Consider the following 21,690-nt stretch of genomic DNA (forward strand, 5'->3'; position numbering starts at 1 on the left):
ACTCGTCAGTGATGGTAGAATAAATCTGCTGAACAACAAAACCTGTACCTAGTTTTTCTTGTGAATCTTTCCTTTCTCAATACCAAGTTGCAAGCGCAATCCGCTTGCCGTAAACTTTTCCCAGTACAATGAAATATCTGACGATACGTGCGTGCACTATAAATGTTGCGGAATAAATATTTTCAATAGACTGTTAATACGTGTTCGATAACCACAGCGTAATTTATCGTTGAGGATGAAAAGAATTCGATGCGATTTGGCGAGATGTTTGATTGCTGGGTACATGAAGGGAAAGGAATTCTTACAAAGTAGACTTTGCTTGTGACCATTCGCTTCAATTTTGAGTCAAGAAAATTATAAATGATATCGTTCAATAAATACGTTTTGCGCGCTTGTATAACTGTAATGTTCAGCAATGAAAAATATTTTTGTAACAACAAATTTTATTACTTGCTTCAATCACCGAACTCTTGACTCAGCAAAACATGAATTAGAACAGATTAATTTGTTTTGAAACAACGATTTCATATTTTTTAAATAAAACGATTGAGCTGAATTAAATTTTTAGTAATTTCAATCACACTAGGAACTCGCGCCGTGTTATCTTACATAAATTGATATTCAGCACGATCGGATCGTTCAAAGACTTGAATCAATTTCATATTAAGTTGTCACAAGTATTTCGTCGGACAAAGTATTTTGTTGGAATAAGTGAGAATTGTGTTCGCCGCATTTGATTATAGCATTTTTAGTTGAATCAAACGGGTATTACTTGACTCAAATAATCCTTTTTCTCCGTGAACTATGTAGTTTTCATTTTTTTCGAAACTGTTTCAAGAGTCTGAAGCTTAAATCGCGTTACTCGAATCCTTCGTTCATCTTTGATGGAAATAATTTCGTCCAAAATCGTCGAATCTAACGATTTAAAAGGAAAAAACGGAAAATAAGAATCTATAAGGGTTTCGCAATTGAAGAAAACATGTGAAAAAAAATGTCGGTAGAATCATTTTCAAAATATGTCATATTCTGCAGAGTTATTCGAACTGTCTTTCGAACAACAGACTATTTGAAAACCCGATTTATCCGATCCGAGAGAGATAAATAATAAATAAATAAATAAAATAAAAACCGTAATTGTCCCTATCGGTTGAAGGAATGAAAAAAATTTAATTTCTTCAGTATATATGCCACTTGATCCTAATTTATTATGTGCTATATTGCTATTTACTGAAGCGCTAACTAACAGCTCAATACTGAATGTATTTTTCTTTTCTCTGCCGCAATAAAAGCGATGAAAATTTCAGCCAGACAAACATAGATATTTCCTATCTCCTACTTATTACAGATTGTACTCTGACGTTGAAGAGTTTTTTCCCGTCTCACATGTCGCTGCTTACACTTGTAATTGAAAGTGTTTGTCTGTCATCTGGAGTGCATATTAAACCTCTGGAAATACTCTTTTTTAGCGTTTGTCAGATTCTAGTTGTATATGTGAGCTAAGAAAATTCTCCGGATGATTTGTTCGAAATTTTAGGATTGGGATGAAAACATAGAAAAATCGGAAATCATACAGAAGAGTGCCAATTCAGAATTTTGTAACGTGGAATATCTAAACAAAGTAGAGTAAAAATGTAGAAATTCAACGTAAAGAAAAACAAATTATAGAGTCGTCAGAATTCTGAGATCGGAAACTGATGTCACCTCATTCTTGGTGGAATTTCAACAACGTATTTCCCCAATTTACCACTAATATGTGCTTTCCTCCATTGTTGCTTTGAATTTCCATCGGAATTTCAATCGTGATGAAATTCCGGAAGCTAGTTATTCGCTCTAATACTCGCACATCACTTTTCGTACAGATTAACAATCCAAATTCTAATCTGTGAACGGTACGAAGGATTATTTTCATAAATCCTATGTACTGATAGCAGATCTATTTCTCTAATCAGGAGCTTTTTGATTCTGTGACTTAACTCACGTCCACTGATAGACGTAATTAAACAAAAAATTAGGGGACAAGTGCGACTTGAATTTATAATTTCATGCTGGAATATTATTGTTCGTGAGAAAAGTCGTTATTTTTCATAACTAATTAAGTAAGTTATGAGGAAAGCAGGGATGTAAAAAAATTTGAGGTTCAGATTTCTGGAATTCTTTACGGTTTATTGATCCTCAGCAAAGTGTAATTTTTATTTGTCACAAAAGACTTCAGACTTGTCTTTTGTTCGATTTTAAACGACAGACTATCTGACTATTCGGAAAAAGTAAGCCTATCATTTGAATAGAGATAATTGGAAGTTGTTTCCTCTTTTTTGAGATAGTTAATCCCAGAAACCCGCGATATTGTTGTAAAAGCGGTGTATTCGTGCCAAAGTTATTGAAACGAAACAAACGATAAACTTGAAGTTATTTAATCGATGCTGAAAAATTACAACCAATCGTCTATTTCACTATTAGCTATAAAGTGTAAATTGTCGATCATCATTGATGTACAACCAAATGATCTGTGAAATTAAACCGCGGAGGAAAAGTTTTATATAGGCCAAGTGATATTCGTTTGGTTCAACTCAATGCGACGAATACATATACTTACTTAATCCAACAAAATACTTTTGTTGGTTTAACAATTTTTAGTTGAATAAACTAAACATTTTTCTAGACTGAGGGATCTTGAATTGAGATAAATAAATATTTACTTAATTTAGATTCAATGACTTTTTTTTCGCAGTGAACCCGCCTTATACTGAGAAATTTTTTGGACATTGAAAAAATCAAACTCAATTCTTCGATTTGGCCTCTACTATTTCATACTAGGCTAGTTTTAAGAAAAGAAAATATTAGAAGAAAAGCAAAGAATTGCAAAACACAGGCGCAAACGTGTAACAAATTAAAATATCGATACTAGTAGATACGAATTCTTTCCCTCCTTTCGCGAACAGGTCAAAGCAACAACAGCGAATGCAAATTTCTTGAATTACACACAGAGAGAGACAATCGTAAAATAAAATGAGACAAACCACTGTTCCTCCATTGAAAATTTGTTTACTCGTACTCGGTAACAATATGTGACAATATTTCACAATACTCCGGTATTTAACCACTAATATTTACACCGCGGTAGCTGCTCGGCAGAGCTTCCAAAGCTTCCTCAAATACCAAAGGTTTTTGTTACCGCAATTCCACAAACCGTTCGTTCAAACAAAACCCGCCAAAACTTTGAGAAGCTTCCTCGGCAGGCGACAAAGAGCGGCTCTTTAGCTGCCTACGTTATGCGTCAGAGACGCGCGAGATGACTGAACAGAGAAGGGTTGAACTCCCTGGATTTCATCCACTCGTGTAATCGTCATGTACGCAAGCTCAGCGAGTCGCGAGATGTGAGCTTGACTAGTAGTTGAATCCGGTGGGCGCGCTCGACGTCGCCGAGTTGCGCAAGTCCAAACCAAGAAAAGTTTCTAGTTCAACAATTCACGTCACGAGGCACATGATCGATTACAAAAAAAAAAAGAAAAAAAAGAATCGACATCAATAAAACGATAGTCGCGCTAATACTAAATGGTTAAACTTGCAAAAAACTTTACACCATATGGGGGAGCAGCTATTGATATGAATATGTATATTTATTAATTTTTATCGAAATGTTGTCGGAAAATTTTATAAGATTTCGGGAATTTATCGAAAGGTTTGTTTGTACAACTTTGAGAATTTCATATGCGGTGTTTATGGACTGCCTGTTTCACTAAACTGTGGCTGTTCGAAAGCTGAAAAGTTACTACAGAAGTTAATACGATTTCATTGGATATGTTTCGTAGTTCTGGACAAGATCGATGAAAACTGAAAACATGTGTAATACCTATAGACTTTTTTTTACCGCGAAGTAACGTCATTTATTGAAACAGAATAATCTGAACTAAATCGTCGTTCATGTGGATCTATGGATCATTTGGATAGTTTCCAGTAGAAATCGAGAGATGAATGTTGCGGTGAGTAAAAAATGAAAAAGAATGAATAAGTGTTCGTAAATACGAGAGTGACCTAATTTAATTTTCTCTTCTGGCCTGAAATGACAAGTCTGGTTATTAGTATATCTATTATTTGGTCAGCAGCACACTGATTCATGAATAAAGCAAACAGTACTTGAATATTTGAACCGTTGAGACTGCAGAGGTGACGCGACGCCTGTCAAATAGTTATATTGAAACGAAACTTTGCTGTAATGTGAGCGTGAAACCTTCTTGGTAAAATTAGCTTCGTTAACAGAAAGTCAGCATTGTGGTAGAAAGTTTTTCTCGATTTTCATCCTTACTCGGATTTTAATTTTAGAAGTATTTTGTTCGTTAAAAGTGTGTTTTCGCGTCACAATAGTTTAAATCTTCAACCTTTCAAGTTTGTGTTCTCACGTTTGACAAGCGTGAATATTTCTTATCTCAATCGTATATTATCGAATACTTACACACGCAGGATATGAAATTATACTGCGTTAACAATATTTTGTTTTAGAAAAAAATTGTGTGTAAGGAATAATCAATTTGTTTCCAAAATTTGAAAGTGGCTGACAATGGGTTAAATTTTTTCGCCATAATGGGTCGGTGTAAAATCCATTCAATTTACCGCAACTATTTTATCAGTGCTATTCCTTATGATGTTCGAAATAATTTTTCGAAAACAGCTTATTTATTTTTTTATTTTAATCGCTAATCTTTGAACTCCTAGATTACATTTTTATAAAAGAATTTCACAAACCTCGTTCACAATCACTGTTATGCATATCATTTCGTGTCACTGAATCTGCTGACGCAAAGCTGGTCACACAAGTCAGCCGACATTACACTAATCGTGAGAGTTTTCTACGGAACTTACAACTCAGCACCAGCAGATAGGCAACCAGAAGCACATCTCAAATCTGTACTATCATTTTTGAAAATATCCGAATAGTTGGCAGCTGACGCGGACTCCTTCGGTCAGGTAGAAATATCTTTTGGTAAACGGGAATACAAAGCTGAAAAATATAAGCTTGGGTTGTCCATCTATTGGCGCTGACTGGGATCTTAAACGGAACGCTTTCGATGAACGTGCGCAGGTGTATAAATCGCGTACGATTGTTCATTTCCCAGTATACCATTTATAACAAATGAACTGAAATTATTTTGCTTCACCAGAAAACCAATTTGTAAAAAAATAGAAATCTCCTGGCTGACATGCTTCACCGGCTGTTTTTACGTGATGTCTGCTTCTTTTCCAGGGAAAAGGGAAGGATTCAATTAACATCGCCAAAGCAATTTTCGCTCGATATTTTATCAAGCTTTCTCTTCCTGATCAGTCTTCGGGATTGTTCTATGGAACTGATTTCATTTAGGTGTTCGACGTGCTCCGAACATAAAATAACGTCATGTATCATCCTCGGCAGGTATATGCATAAGTATATAGGTATGCGATTACCTGCGGACACGCAGGCATTCAGGACACGTGATCGGTGAATATATTTACTTATCGTGGCCTCGTATGTTATCTCTGCGGCTGGATAATTGAGAGGGAACGAGAATTCCTTCGTACTCTTTGCCGCAATTTGCGATACAGTAATAATATTGTCGCAACAGCAGTCCGATGATAATTACTCCTTGAACAATCATTCGTACGATTTAATTGGGGAGTAATCGTACATATGGGATATTCCACGTCAAATCTACGATTCATTGTACGGCAGTACATTTTCAGAAACACGCTTTCGACTTTTTTTTTTTTAAATATCTTTCTTAACCGTTTGTGAGTTTTGATTATTCTTCAAGTTCAAAATTACGCCGTTACAGATTATCTTTAAGGAATTCGCAAAAATACTGTAACCCAAAACAATAACTCTCCAACAAAATTGCGAGTGGTGAACGGTTCGTTTCTATTTTTTTCGATCGTTTTAAGTTCTTTCAGTTTTTCAATACGTGAAAATGAATCAATATCTCAACGAATAGAATTATATTAGGCAAGAATAAACTATAACAGTTACACGTTTTTTAAGTTGTTTAATTTCATTTTCATATAATCACGTATTACGTATATCGTTATATTATTTAAAATCTGTCACAAAAAAAAAAAAAACAAGAAAAAAAGAAAATAATCAACATGAAAAATGTTTGATTGTAGAAAATGAGAGAAAACGTCAAAATCACTCTAATTTTTCTACATATTTATTTCCTACTCAATTAAGGCCTATTATTATTGAGTAAATATTCCTCGGCCTTTGAAGTTAGTTTAGCTTAACTTTGGGTTTGAATTAGTGAGAAAGATGTGTTGGCATGTTACATATCTTAGGCAGCTAGTTTACTAGAGAGAGAGAGAGAGAGAGAGAGAGAGAGAGAGAGAGAGAGAGAGAGAGGGTCGAGTTTGAAACTCACTCTATCGTAGTCGATGAAATCTCTTCGTCATGAAAATACGTGCGGTAGATTAAAAGGTGCATAACGTGAAATCAAGCTTGCCAAATCTGACCAGACCTCTTGAAATGAGTCTGTAATACTGATATAGCGTAATGTAAACATTCTGGGAATTTACTTGCGATATTTTAGCTATCACTTTTCAACGATAGTTGTTTACCATTATCCCTTTAGCTGTATTTACGTTGTTGACTGTTTAATGTATTCACCCCGGTTAGAGTACTCCTCTCAATGTAATTAGATTAAAGTTCTTTACGGAATGAACTAAATTGTACACGAGCAGCCGTATATCACAGGGACCGAATCCGCTTCAGGATACGTGAAGATGCCAATAGAGTGAAGACGAAGTTAATTGAGTCGGATTACGAAACAAGTGTCTCTAATTACCGTGAAAGCAATAAAAAAAAACTGTACATTCAAGTAGAAAAAGTTTATTTTTAAACAGTTTCCTAGGGCTAGATTGACCATATTATATAATATTTCAATTCGAAAAAGGCATTAAAAAATTGTTTGTTCAATTTTCACGTATGAGAGATTATCTCGGACGTGAATGTTGAATTGCCTGACAAATCCCCTGAAATTAATTTCCAACAACCATGTTGTTATACATTTCAACACTTATAAACGTCATGGATTAGACGATGCGGCAGCTCATTAACACAAACGCTTTATAAAGTTAGACACGTACATTAATAAGAAGCTGACGCGCTAATTATACAAGACTAATTGAGAACTCGTTGTCCTGAAGGTCGCATAATTCCGTCTGAACTTGGTAGGACGAGTTTCCAAGTAGCTGCACAGTTTCTATGAACGTAGACTGTACCGTTGTCGAATTATCGTCTGCATTACAGGCGTAGTTTTGAACACCGTTGACGTTCCCAAGCACGAGATGAGTGCTATTCACTCCAAGACTCAAGTACTCGCCGTCGTCCACTCCGTACCAAATCTCACCGCTGGCTGAACAATCCTCGTTTGCACATTCCAAATTCACCGCAAGTGTGACGTTGCTCGCCATGGTAACCAACGTCGTGTTGCTCACGTCCTGACAAATTTCATTACTCAAATTACAATCGGACCATCAATGGTTTACTATTAACATTATTCGCTTTCGGTGCCACAGTCACCGCCCGCACAGCAGACTTAGAAGCCATCGCAGAATCCAATATCGATAATTGCTTGTTTACACCCGATTAAGCAACGGTAAATATCATCCGTCGAAGCAGTTATCTGTATTACTAATGTATTGGAGAATTCTATGCGAATCTGACCAACGTCCTACCGTCACCGTTTCAGATTTCGTTTAAAAATATATCTGCAATTCTCTCAACTCTGAAACGGTACCCTAAATTTTTTCAGATTTTTCATTCAACTGCCCGATTATTTATAAATATTCAAAGCGATTTTGAAAAGGAACCTTTTTTTAAAATGCCAAACACATACACGGAAAGTGGATTTTCAATTCCTAGCATTTCAAGAACAGCCCCATGATGTACTGATTTTTCTTCCAATTTTTTTCAGCACTTTTAATATTTCTGTTTAGTTTAAACATTTTCAAACGGTCTGAAGATTCCCAACAAATTCTCAAAACTTCTGTTCTTTACTTGGAACATTTCTAGACCGAATCCATCATGGAGCGATTTTTGTCTATTTTTTTTGGCACGTTCTACTTTTTTTTTATCAACTTCATGATGAAACCGGTTCAAAAATGTTCTAAGTGAAGAATAGAAGTTTTGAGAATTTTTTGAAAGCTGTCAAACCGTTCAAACAATGTTTTGGTTAATCAAAAAAATCAAAAGTGCTGAAAAAAATTGAAAACAATCGGGTCCGGTTTTTAATTGCTTGTAAAAAAGAATACAGTTTGTGAGAATTTTTTGAGAATTTTAGAAATGGTCTTGTTCAAAATCACTCTCAATATTCATTAATAAATGACCAGTGGAATAAAAAATCTGAAAAAATTCCGGGTAATGTTTCAGAGTTGGGACAATTGTAGAAAAAATTTGGAACAAAATCAAAAATGGTGACGATCAGACGTTGGTTGGATTTGCATGGAATTCCCCATTATATACTTATAAAGCAAGTCAGGCATCCGGGGTGACTGATTTTGATGATATTTGCTCTGGTAAAAATACATCGAATTTCATTAGACCAATTAATCAATCGTCTGCTCCGGTTTTCCAAGACATACTGCAACGCGCCTGGTTCGGAACAAAATTAATTGAATCTAAAAACGTGTTCACGAATGTCAACGTAGTACACGAAAAATTAGATACGTATGATAACAATAATACCCGCATTATATAGCCTTTTTAATGGCAAGTTCGTCGAATATATTCTATTGGAAGAAAATAATTTCATTAAAATGTAGTTGATAGTAATAAAAACACGAATAAGGAGGTTTTCATGGAACAAACTCTTTGTGATTTCTCAGGAATCGTTGCCCATGGAACGAAAAAAAGTATGGATCTATTGAAATTCGATCTAGTATCTAGTGTCACCAGTTGAAACCAGTATTAGTAGTAATGTTTGTTGCCCAAATTAGAAATGGAATTACTATCGAGCCCACGCTTGGCGAAGGTGACAAAATTAGATTCAACTGGTCGACGTATACCTAACTCAAAAACTGAAAAATATTGTAAAAAAATCCGCTGAGAGAAATTTCGCTAGCTTTATGATAATGGATCGTAACTGGTAATTCCATTTAACTGACTATATAACTTTTTATGCTCAGTCTCACTGTTCAGTATGGTTACAGCTGTCAATAGTTCGTTTAGCTGATCAAATTTTTCACACTAAACAAGGCCTTATCAATGATTTTTTGCTGCGCCAACAACAAGTTATGTATGTGTCCAACAGTCATAATTAGCAAGTATCGTATGAGTGACTATATTTAACAAGAGTACTAACAAGGAGAGTATCAGACCTCTGAAACTTTTCGGAGTGTTTTGTTAACCCAAAGTATCGAGCTTCTGTTGTGTACCTTCATTCGTTGGGCCGTTCTTCACTCCGATTAAAATTGATTACAGTAGCAGTTTAACGAATGGAATGCCATAATAAACGAAACGTGTTACATCGATTTTCGACAGAATAATTTATTTTAATTGTCCTCTTTTGAAAGTTTGATGACAGTTTCTCACAGATTCAAGTGTATATGAATAAATCGTTATTTCAGAGCCATAGTAAAGTATGAATCTGAGGTGTTGCAAACCTAGCGAAGGAAGGCCCATTGGATGGAACCACACATCAGAAGCCCCGTGTTTTGGGTCAAAGAAATAGCCCTAGAAGTTTCAGTCGAATCTGCGATCCGGAACTTCAATAATCTCTTTGTTAGACGTACTAGCTTTTCTGGTCACACCCCCGAGACTTATTGCCATTTTCCAGTTATAACGAAAATTGAAAATAGTCAAGAACTTTACAGGTAACCACAGCTGGAAATCTGTTTTTCAACGTGACTTCGGATGGATTGAAAATCCTCGCAAATCTCGGACTTGAATTATCAAGTACGGTCAACTTTTCAAGAGTCGGTAACTAAAATCTGACCAATCTCTGTAAAGATCTTTCACCTCGTGGATGGCGACTATGTATCCAGGTCGAACGAGGATGATCAGGTCTCCCATGGTGGCGGTAATGGGTACGGTACCATTGGTGACCGACGCGGCTTCGGCGCCGCCAAGCAAATGCCTCCAAGAAACATCGCCTGGTAGCCTCATTGAGACTTGTGAGACACCTGGAAGGGTGACCAGACCTGAAAAAGAGGAAACTTCAAATTAGTGTATCTGATTGACATTATTACAAGCTCTACTGACATCTTAAGAGTCACAGGTATGTGAAAAACATGCACATTTTGATATCATACTGGGAATGCGTGTATAAAAGCTTCATACTATGCACTATATGTAACGCGATATACATTCATTACCACCTCGTTGAATAAATTTCAGATTTCCAACAACGACTTGCAATTGAGTAGCAACGATTGACTGGACTGAAAATTCTAGGAACTCTAGTCCCACCTACCGACAAGTAACGCCTCGCCCCACATGAACTGGTCCCACTTGTGCGTGGTACTCGTGTCCTCCGGAAAGTAAAACGATGTTGGTACAAGGACGGGAGAACTGCGCTGGAAGTGACTGGCCACCACAGTGTGCTGATAGGTCGCCAACGACGCCCTAATCCTAAGTGCCTTGACCACGTTCAGAGAAGCGCTGGCAGAGAGGTAGGAGCCCCCTGGCAATCTGTCGGGAACGACAAGGACGTGGGGCCAAGCAATGGCCGCCTGGTACCACCTGGACGTAAGGTCGAGAAAGTTAGGTAAGATATTAGGCGGCGCCGAATCGCACGGTCTGCCTGGTTTCGATGATATTACGGCTCATCCAAGAGACTCGGCATAAGTACTACATGGCAAAGTTTATTTGCAGAGGCAACCTATGCTCACAGCCGTTATAGATTTGAGATGATAAGGTCAGACGGAAAGATATATATCGTCGAGAGGGTGCGGATTACTCGGAAATTATTCGGCTTTATTAACTGTATAAGGATTCAGTCTGCCAAAATATTCTCGCCGACTCCCACAATTTTAATTTCAACAGTCTTTTAATATTATACCTCACGCAATTGTTTCACACCTTGTTTTTCTTTCCGGCGCGTGTTTTTCAACCTTTTCAGATTTTCCGACGTGAGTGAATTTCGGGAAAACTTTAACTCGATCTTGTATTAAGAACAAAAAAAGAAAAGGCTACATCGTTATAATAACAGCTCACTATTTACATAACGGAGAATTGTATTTCAGATCAGTGAACATGGAGTTTGTGGCTGAAAGAAAGTTGACGCTTCACAGAGGTAGAAACTGCTTTGTCAGGCTAGTCGAAAGCGGGTTCCGCTTTAATGAAAATGATACGAAAACATCCCAATTGAGGGCTATTTTTGATTAAAGATCGTTCACTCGTTTGGTTGGGAATATCTTCTCACATAGATTAAATTAAAATTTACTTTCGTTACCGGCCAAGTTTCAACTATCCAATCGAAAGTCCTAAATACAAAGCGTGGCTCCTATATTATCCTCCTAATTATTGCGGCTCACCTGATGCACAACTGATCGTGAAGGGTAGCATTAAAGGGTTCGGTACCACAGACATACACGGGAGGTGGCAAATGCCCTCCTAACCCGGCTCCAATGGCGGATCTAACGGCCCTCCTGAGGCCAGACCAAGAGGTGTTTGCAGCCTCGCCCGGGGGTCCGAGAAACTCTATGGTGGGTACCGATGACTTGACGAAGGTACGAAAGCCTTCGGAGTAGCCGTTGTGAGTGGCGTAGTGTGAAAAACCGTCAACAGTTTCAAGGTCGAATGGGACGGTGACATTATTCATGGAATATTCAATTGCCTGAAACATTTGTCAAATGAGTTCCAGGTGCGGAGAGATACGCGAAGCGCAAAACCCACTTCCGGCATGTAATCGAAGGACGTGAATTCCGCTTCCGTTCTTGAGCTCGTGTTCGTCTCGTCCTTTGGCCAGGTGTCCCGCAGCCAAAGTGTTCCCGGTGATCCGGTATTGTTCAAGTAGTCCACAAAGTAGGCGGCCGTTATGGTTGCCACTTCGTCGCTCGTCCAGTCCGGGTACACCACACTCGCGTCGTGGTACTGACCCAGGTAACTAGTGGTTCCGTTCGTCAAGAGCAGAGCTGCGTCCTCCAGCGCTGAGTGGAGCGTCCCTTCGTCAGCCAGGACCTTGAAGTGCAAGTCAAGATTTCAAAGGCGGCCACTTCGACCATCAAACTATCGATGAACCACGTAAAGTTGACAGATTTCAGGGAAACCTACCATCGGACTCAAGTGTGGATTGAAGTTGCGTCCTTCGGCTTCCAGAAGACTTGTTGCCTCGCTGATGGCGTCGAGGTCGCTCGAGGCTAGGAGACTGTTCATGGTTGATACCAGCTGCTCGTGAATGCAGTGAGAGTCCCAAGGGGCTCCAGCCGACGCCAGGACCTCGATGGTCTCGTTCAAGTTCGAAACAGCGTCCACAACTGAGCTCAACGTCTCGGTTGGACAGACGTGGAGACCGTAGTTGTACAACGGTGGCATACTCCATGACGAATTCGAGGACATGCTTGAAGTCAGCTGCTGCACCGCCTCCAGCGGCGTCGGCCCAGCGAAGACGTGGACTCCCAAACTCTCCGGGAGGGCCAGACCGCGCAGGATCACCAGGTTTGTTTTGTTCAAGACCTAGTTGCGTGCAACCAAAGAATAGGTTCAACGAATATTCAGGTTTCACAATCGCACTGGCTATTCTTTGGAGCCAGTATAATACAGGTAACGATACCTTTAAGGGGAATAGTATGATGACTTTGAAAAATTTAACAGATTTCAAAATTGTTTGTTTTTTTAACTTAGAGTTTATCTTTCCGATGTCTCATATTCTAGGGTGAACTATTGCTGTTTTTTTTTATTGTAGAGTTTTAAAAACAGAAAACCATATGAGTAGCTGTGATCAATTATTGAAATCGGAAAAACAATTTCACCAATTCGAGATTGAATTTGTCGAGATTTTCTTCTAAAATTCTTCGCATATTCGCATAATATTCTTCGATATGGAAAAATCCTTACGACTTCAAGTAGTTATTGGAAATCTTTTGAAGTCATGTTTTGATTTTTTCAAGTGATCGTGAAAAACTCGCTGACATTTTCTTATGCCAAATGAAATTGCTTTATCTGAATTCACTGAAGTTCTCTGCATGCATATATACCGTAAAATCTCTATGAACCTATTGGAAGCTTTGAAATCCGAGAAAATGACTGACATCACACATCATCTTTTTTGAAGTATTTTCTACTTCCCCGGAACAATTGGAAATCCTTTAATATCCCGATATTCAAATTCATTGAAAACGAGTAATTGAGAACAGTCCCATATCCGAAAACAATTTCGGACAAACCAAGAAGAAGCTGTTACAGGAATTAAAAGAGCGTTTTTGTGACAGTACCTGGATTTCCATGGGTCCTTTATAATCAACGTAATAGGCAGCGGCTTCCCCCGTGGGGTTGATGGCTAGAAAGGCGGGAGTAATTGATCCATTTTCGTTATTATAGATCGAATTAGTGGTCCCATTCAGTTCTAGGTCATCAAGGCCATAAAGAGCGCCATTGCTCAGGTAGAGAGTCCACTCCCAGTAAGTTTCTGTCAGAATAAGGGGGCCCAAGGCAGTGGAGAAAATAGAGCTGGTTTCGTTAAGGGTGAAATCACCCCTGGCAACGGTGACGGAGAACTCGGGGTAATGAACGTAGGCAGTAAGATTTGACGATTCGTCTGCAAAGTCAAAACAGAATCACCTGACTGTCCCAAGTGCCGTCATTCCTTGCCATACAAGCTTAACAGTAACTGGATTTTCATGCCCCAGCAAAAAGCAAACTCGATGAGTTCGACTACTCGGATTGTGTTTTGACCGTCGTTTGATCGAGGGGTAGAACCGTGATCAATATAATACTGAGTTTCCGATACAAGCGTGTTTGCCAACTCGTTTATCACTCATTGGCCATCGGGACTTTCCACGATTCTACATCATGGTCGTGTCAATATTCAATAGTATAATTATCTGTACGTTAGTATCATTTATTTCAAGATCTTAACGGTCCTGCCATGTACAATATTCAATTCCACAATCTGATATTCAGATTTCTATTCCATTCATGATAAACACATTGGCTTGAACAAAATTCTAATCTTTTCCCCTCGCAGGAAGAGAAAAAACCCTTCATGTTCCAACTGTGATAAACTTGAGGTCAGTACATGCTTGTATAATTATACTGATCTCGTTACATCGGTCCTTCTGTTTTGTTATCCTTCGATACTTTCCTCACCACGCAGGTAACTGTTCTTATACCTACCCAATTGGACCTCGACGGTTCTTCGCCTCCCATCTCTGGGTAAAAAGCTCAGCAGGTTTCTCGAGAGTTCGTCCTCCTCGCCATTGACCTCGTCCCCGCTTCCTGACCACCGATGAAGGAGAGGTTCGACGCCCCTACGTCTTCTACTGTTGCTCGAACTCTGCGAGCTCGTTGATAAGGTTATCTCGACGTGATTGCTGTCGACTGCACTTATGTCCACGAAGACTTCTTCAGCGTTCGCGCTTCCCAGTGGGCTGTTGGTTTCCCTGGGGACCAAGGTCACTCCTGTTTAACAGGAACGATTACCTTACCTGTTTTCAAACAACGCAGAGAAAAGCTCAGCTGGTAAAACAGCGGACCAATTTTCTTCACCACCATTGCAAGACCATAAAAGATTGAGAAAATGTTTTTTGATAGTCGTAGAACGTGAAATTGACTGTAATGTGCCCAGCCAATCCCGTACGGATTATTTTCACATCACAACCGCGAAATTACTGAATTTGAAAGACAGATCCAATACAGTTGTCTATGGGTTACAATTAGGTTCTGAAAAAATATTGCGAATCACTTTCTCCTCCTACCAACTATGGCAATCCATTTTTGACGTAGCGCTTATTCAACAATTTTTGGCAATAGCATCGTATCAGATATCGCTAATTGCAATTATTAAACGAAAAGATATTCAGGCATTACGAAACAGATTCGTTTTCAATTCTCAAGAAATTGGGTTGCGTGTTACAAAAATCAAACTTGGTTTTTTTTTTCTTCTTTTTAATACAGAGCTGTATTTTCATTGCGTTTATTTGCATTTGCTAAAAATTTTCTATTTCGCGCTAATTTGATGAAAACTGAATAAGTTGTCAAACGCTACCACACACTCTTCCATTCATTGTATAGAAAAATTATCATCTCCACTCAAACGTCAGAGTTGGATTTCTATCGCGTGCATCAAATGGCGAATATAAAATCTCGATAAGGCAACGCTTCAAAAAATCGCACAGTGTTTTACCTTCACGAGGTTGAATATTACGTTATTAAATACGGTTTCATGACGTGGGAGATTGAAAAAAAAATGAAGTTCCATTTTGAGGCACCCTAATATATCACGTGCTTACAGTTGAAGTCTACTATTTCAAGCATCGTTTTTGTAAAACGGGAACATTTTCAGTTTGATGTAACTTGATCAGCTTCACCGACACTTAGCAAGCTTTTAGTTTATGGTCAGCACGTTTCCGCCTTGATACTTTTTTGACTGTACCTACGTCCGATCGTACATCCTCAAGACGAGCACCATTCTATCCTAAGTACCCTGGAATTGAATCATCCGATTTTCAAAAATCTTCAACTATTCGTGTAATCCAATGAGTCTAAAACGGGCCAACGTTTCATCCAATCACTAAAAACAAATGCTCTGGGGCGAAAAAAATTCACATCCTAGCTCAATCTTTCGCACGGTTTTTTGCAACTTCGGTGAATAAATTGACCGTCTTCGGTTCCGTCGGTTGTATTTTATTCTTGAAAAAGTTACCCTGATAGTAAACACCACCGGAGGGAGTGTAGCCGTGTTGTGCGGGTACGTAATGGTAGCAGAAGCCCAGAGTGTCGTTCCAGCAGCACAATACTTCCATGCAATCCGATTCCGTCGGGCTCGATTTTCCCGGTAGACAATCAACGTAATACTCCGTTCTTATATTGCACGTGGCTAGGCTGAACGAAGAATCCACCACATATCCGCTCACCATTATTGCGTATACGGTGACGGGGAGGACAAACGCTATAACCAGCGAAGGCAGGAGGAATTTCGTGTAAGGCGACAGGAGGATTCGGTCCCGGAGTTTCACTGGAAGGCATTACGTGTATACTCGGTATATTGGCCAGGGTTTATTGTTACTCACTGTGCTCAGCATGATAAGGAGCAAGCGCATTTAGCAATTCTTACACTTTACGGCCAATGAAACCGTCTCAAACTTTGGGAAGTGATAGGAATTGTGATTGTGCGTGTTGATTGATAAAGGGAACTTTGAACAATTGACGGAAACATTAAAATATTTGCAAGTAATTTTCACTCGATTTGAGATTAGATATCGTATCCGATATTTTTTTTTTTACATCAAGGGAATGTCCATAAAGTGCGTAGCTCTGTTTTGAACACCTTTGAACCCCCCCTCCCAGAAAGGTACGCAGTTTGAAAAAAAATTTATATATAATTAAAAATGAATAAGCAAGTAGTTTTTTTTTTTTATTATTTTTGTTGTTCTAAAAATAAGATATCCGGAGGAACAAATGACGAGACTAGCCACGCGTGCAAATCATTATTAGCAGGAAAGGACTTGTTCTCAGTTTTTTCGTGATAATCAAGATGAGTTTCGAGTGTACTTTTTACGAAGGCACGTCATTGGGACCCGTGACTGCAGAAGACGTTATATTGCGTGTGGAAAAATGAATCGGAATGCATTAATTACCCCCAAACTAGCTACATGGTACATGGACAGTCCATTATCATCAATTTTTTGAATTTCTCTTACAGTTGTTAGTCAACCTACAAGCACAAACACACGCCCAGTCATTTTCGAAAGTTTAAGAAGATTTCGTTACTCAAAAAAAGTAAAAATTATAGAATACGATTTTCCGTCTATTCAGTGTGATAGAGATGAATCTTAGTAACGTCGAATAACACAAGTTAAGATATCAACAATTTGGGAAGAGGTTTTATAATCGTAATATTCGAGAGGATCAAATTCTGGTATTTTTCATCCGATTTTAATGTTTTTGGGTTTATTTTGTTCACCATAGAAATTTGGAGAGACCGTTTGAACACATTTTGACAGATAGCTGTATCCGGTAAGGAAAAAATCATGTTGAATATTTAAATTACATTTCTCAGTTTACGTGTTATTCGAATTTTCTGAGATTTATTTTTATTACATAATAGTATGATGTCTCATTCATCTTCACTATCATTTGTACCATTGTTGGAGATTTTCCAAACGCGGTTTTCTCTTTTTTCAACTTTCTATTCAGACGAGACGGCTGATTCCTTTTTTAAACCGAGCTTTTAATTTTCATTCGGGCTCTTGTTAATGTGTTTCCTCTAGCGGTGTTAAACATTATATATTCGCTCGTATAACGATAATTTACAAAAGTTGGAATAAAGTTCCTGAAAAAACAGTGAATATCTGAGACAATTTAGATTGCTTGAATGAACAATTCCTTGAAGAAAAAAAACTTGCTGTAAAAAATTGAATAAATTTCAACAGTTCTTTTATAATAACTCTTCGGTTTCTACAACTACAATCAAGAGCCACTACCTAAATAATCCCATAATAAAAATAAGAAGTTGAGTAAAAACAAAAGTTTAAGAAAAATATGTAATCGGAGAATTCATTGCAGTCAATTACGATTTTAAAAAAATGGTCGATTCAAAGTTTTTAATTATCAATAAAAACATAGTACATACTACAGTTCAGAGTATTGACAAACGGCAACTATTACGATTGGGTGTAAACAAGAAGCTGTGTAGGAAACATAAATAGCATCGACGAATAATTAGGTGGCAAACATTCAAAGTATGTATGATTAATAGGTTGGGGTTGGAATTTGGAAAGTACAATTTTAGAAAGTTTCTCCCGCGATTTTGTCTAAATTTGGTAATTCTTAGTCTTCTTTCACTCGCAGTCTACGAAATACGGATCATTGCAATAACAGATTGTGAAACAATTATTCTTGTTTAAATTACAGCTCCTTTATTCGTACTGTTACAGATTAATATTCCGATATTTCAGATTACAGTCGGTTCCAAACATGTGTCAATTGTGCCTATAACGGTGTGACTAAGTGATTCGTAAAAGCTCGCAGCCAATTCTCATCACACAGATACATACCTATATATACCTATGCCACAATTGAAAGAGAAAATTAACGACAATGAGACGAATTAATTTGAAATGATCAACACGCGATGCTTTTCTCAATAATAACTTATACAATGTAAATGATGCCTGGAAGTGCCAAATGCAGGAAAATCGAATATAACAATCGTCCGAAGAATAATGCAGAACAAAGCAATATTATTCGCTTGTAGAAATTAGCAAGTAATTACCATTCGGATTGCCCAGGAGAAGTTCGTTCAGCTCCTTGACGGATTCACTCTCCAGAATTCGATCCATATTCTGCGAACACAGCAATCGAGGCATAAATAATATTCTTCATTCATCGGGGACGCAAATTTCCCAATTTCCCATCCCCACGTATAAAAATACAATCGCATGCTGGATTTTATTGTTACAGCGGCAAAACTCATTTGCATTTTGTACCGAGAACTTATCTTTTCGGATATCGTAAGAAGTGAAGATAGTCAAGGACTCTTCAGTAAACCAGAATCGAAAAATATCGCCGAGTGTACAAACTGATCGTCTAATATCCCTAGGGATCAATTTACCGATGAAACTAGAGGAGATGCCGCTCGGTTTGCTCCTTTGGAATTAATTTCCGGGAACACTGTGCAGGGCTGATTCCGGATATCTGTTCACCGTCCATCGTCCATTAAGGATGTCATGACGACGAAATATCGGCTATCGCTTGACGAATTGAAGCCGGCGTAATGTCGACGTAAAGTGATAAATTTGATTTAAAGTTGGCGGAAAGTCGGCAAATCGGTGAATATTCCCATGAGATGCGCTAACGATTAACAATAAGCCCAAAGTTTAAACTGTGCACTCTACTCCACGATTTCGAACAATCGGATTTAAAAATATGGTAATTATCGGATTTTCAAAGTTCCGTTCGACGGGTTTTTGACGACGACAAGTCAATTTACAGTCGACTTGTATAATATTAACTACGTGAACTAAAAACCTGATGGACATTCGTGGATTTATGGTTGATATGTAGGCAACTATTGGCTTCAAACACGCCTACTTCATCACTCTCCGATTAGTTGACTTTATTTTCTACCAGCAATAATTCAACCGTGAGTCGTTTATGTCACGTTTTTGAATTGAATCTTTGTCTTTCAAATCTTACCAGCTCCTACCGTCAGAATAAGAAAAAAAAAAAAAAAAAAACGATCTGTTATGTTTTTCTTCTTTCCGAATATAAAATCCAATTCAAGGCTGGTTCCCAGAACCTGGGGAAAAAGCACGTTATCTCAGCACCTACATTTTGAAGTAAATACTCACTGATGTTTTTAAAGCGCAGGGATGAAAACGAGTTGATGATTAAATTGAAATGAAAATTACAGAATTGTACAACATAATCATAAAAATGATTCGTTTCGAAATAAAAATTAAGAGTCAACTCTCGACGTAACGAGTAATTATCGCGCGACAAAGTCTCAATGAAAATTATTCGTAAATCGTGAGAATCATAAACATCTGTTTTTGCAAAGTTTATAACGCGGTCGTCATTTCATTGTAGGAAAAAAAAATTGGTGTATAAGGCAAGCCTTCAATGAACAAGGAATAAAAAAAATTGCGGCAATTGAAATCTCTCCAATTAGCAAGACTATTGAAAAAAATACCAAAGCTGTTTTTCACGCTTGTCTAAGCTTGCAAAACGCTAATGATCGAGCCATTTATATGCTTGCTGAATCGAAGCGTGTGACTGCCAGGTGGTGTAATTAAGTTGGAACTCGTCGACTGTCGTGAACGATGATATGAATTACAAGTTTTTAGAAGTTTCAGTAAAGTTTAGTTTGATTCCAGTCAAACATAAAGAATAATACAAATATATATGAAATAGATTTTACTCGATTAAATATCCGTGTTTAGCAAAAACCCCGGTATAATAACTTATAGAACAGTAATTTTTTTGAAATTTTCAAATAAGTGAAGTAAATTCAACATTCGTAGAAATCTACTTTGCATGAGTTCTATGAATCTATACATTGGGCGGAGTGGGTCAGATAAAGTGATTTAACAATTAAATCAGAATTGGCTTCAGTGGATGCTCGCGAATGAAAAAAGCTTAAAAAAAAAAAAAACTCAATTTACACCGTTGAGCTGGAATTCAATTTTTTCATTTGGATTTTTTCGTGCAGTAAAGAGAAATATTTGCAGTTTTAAAAAAACCTTACCTTTGATACAAAACACTTGACAAATTACACGAAACTGTTGGAAATTTTTTATGTAAATAACAGAGAACGTGAATGACTCACTTCAATTACTACAAGTAACAAAAAATAACTACAAGCGAACAAAAAAAAATAAATAAATAAATAAAATCACGTTTATACTAATGACGTTATTTTCAATGTCGAAATCGCACGTTTTCTCCAATTTTGCCTAAATCTCTCTTACAATCAATGCCATAGCATGGAAGATAATTAATTCGATTCATCCCTTGAATAATTTTAAAAGTTTTGGAAAAATCAGGTCAAGGTAATTCTTCGTTTACAGATCGTAATTGCATAAAAAAATCGGCTGAACGCGATGATAAGAGTGATAATAATTTATGCGTACGTTTCCACCTTCACCTGCAATTAGTCATGAGTGAATTGAAGCAGATAAAAAGAGAAAGTGGTATTAAAAACACACCGCGCAACGCGGATTTTATGAAATATGCATGAACTTGACAGCACGCGTATCTGCTAATGAATTTATTTCAACTCTCGAGTGTAAATTGCAAGGGCAAAGAACCACATCGTAATACCGAGATAAAATAGCTCAACAACAAAGGACACGAGCTGCAATAGAAGTCTCTCATTTTATTCAGCCTGAGGCTACAAACGCGGGAAAACTCATATTATCTATCCTCAAAGCGCCAGCAAAAAATTCTGCAAACAACCTCAAGTACTTCGACTCCATTTTCATTCCCTGTCTACCTACTTGAGGTAAAAAGAAGTGCAAGCGCATTATCATACCGCCATATTGCGATGACTTGGGTCGAATTTTTTCACTCCCAGACAGTGATTATTTAGAGAAAAAAAATTTCATACCGATCTCAACACTCACCTTAGTTGCTCACATACACTTTATCGAAACCGAATAACTTTAAAACTTTCCAGGTTCGAATTCACGAAAAATTGTACAAATTGAAACACTTGTTGCTCACTTTTGTCTTACGTATATTCATTTATTTATTGTTATTTCTCCGTCAGCGGATGTCAGGCGAATATTTGTGATTCGCGAGCAGCGTGAGCAGCGCTTTGATTCTCTCCTCGTCAGAATTCAGATCGATTCGGATAAGCAATCTTTATCGTCCACTAGATAAAACCGCGGATATCGAGTCCGATCTGACCTCACTGATAAATCAGAACGATAAAATTACATCCGTAGAGAACAGTTTAATACTCGCTACAGCCCTCAATGGTCAATTAATTATTGCTATAATAATAAGCTACTAAGGTGTTTGCGGCAGTTTTTTTTTTTGTTTGTTTTTACAGTCGTGTAGACAGA

The 21,690-nt window shown here is 37.7% G+C and overlaps 1 protein-coding gene across 1 annotated transcript; it reads right to left on the minus strand.

Moving 5' to 3' along the window:
- Positions 1–6,834: 6,834 nt before the first annotated feature.
- On the minus strand, positions 6,835–21,508 carry LOC107224547 (lysosomal alpha-glucosidase). The gene is made up of 11 exons (XM_015664647.2): positions 21,247–21,508; positions 18,396–18,465; positions 15,825–16,136; positions 14,297–14,581; positions 13,396–13,718; positions 12,236–12,637; positions 11,858–12,142; positions 11,497–11,798; positions 10,434–10,702; positions 9,980–10,161; positions 6,835–7,461 (listed from the first exon to the last, which is right to left on the minus strand). Exons 2-11 carry the CDS (start codon positions 18,460–18,462, stop codon positions 7,132–7,134), a joined length of 2,757 nt encoding a protein of 918 aa, XP_015520133.1. The 5' UTR covers positions 18,463–18,465; positions 21,247–21,508; the 3' UTR covers positions 6,835–7,131.
- Positions 21,509–21,690: the final 182 nt, after the last annotated feature.

Source organism: Neodiprion lecontei, chromosome 4 (genome assembly GCF_021901455.1).
Source record: "Neodiprion lecontei isolate iyNeoLeco1 chromosome 4, iyNeoLeco1.1, whole genome shotgun sequence".
NCBI classification, from domain to species: Eukaryota; Metazoa; Arthropoda; class Insecta; order Hymenoptera; family Diprionidae; genus Neodiprion; species Neodiprion lecontei.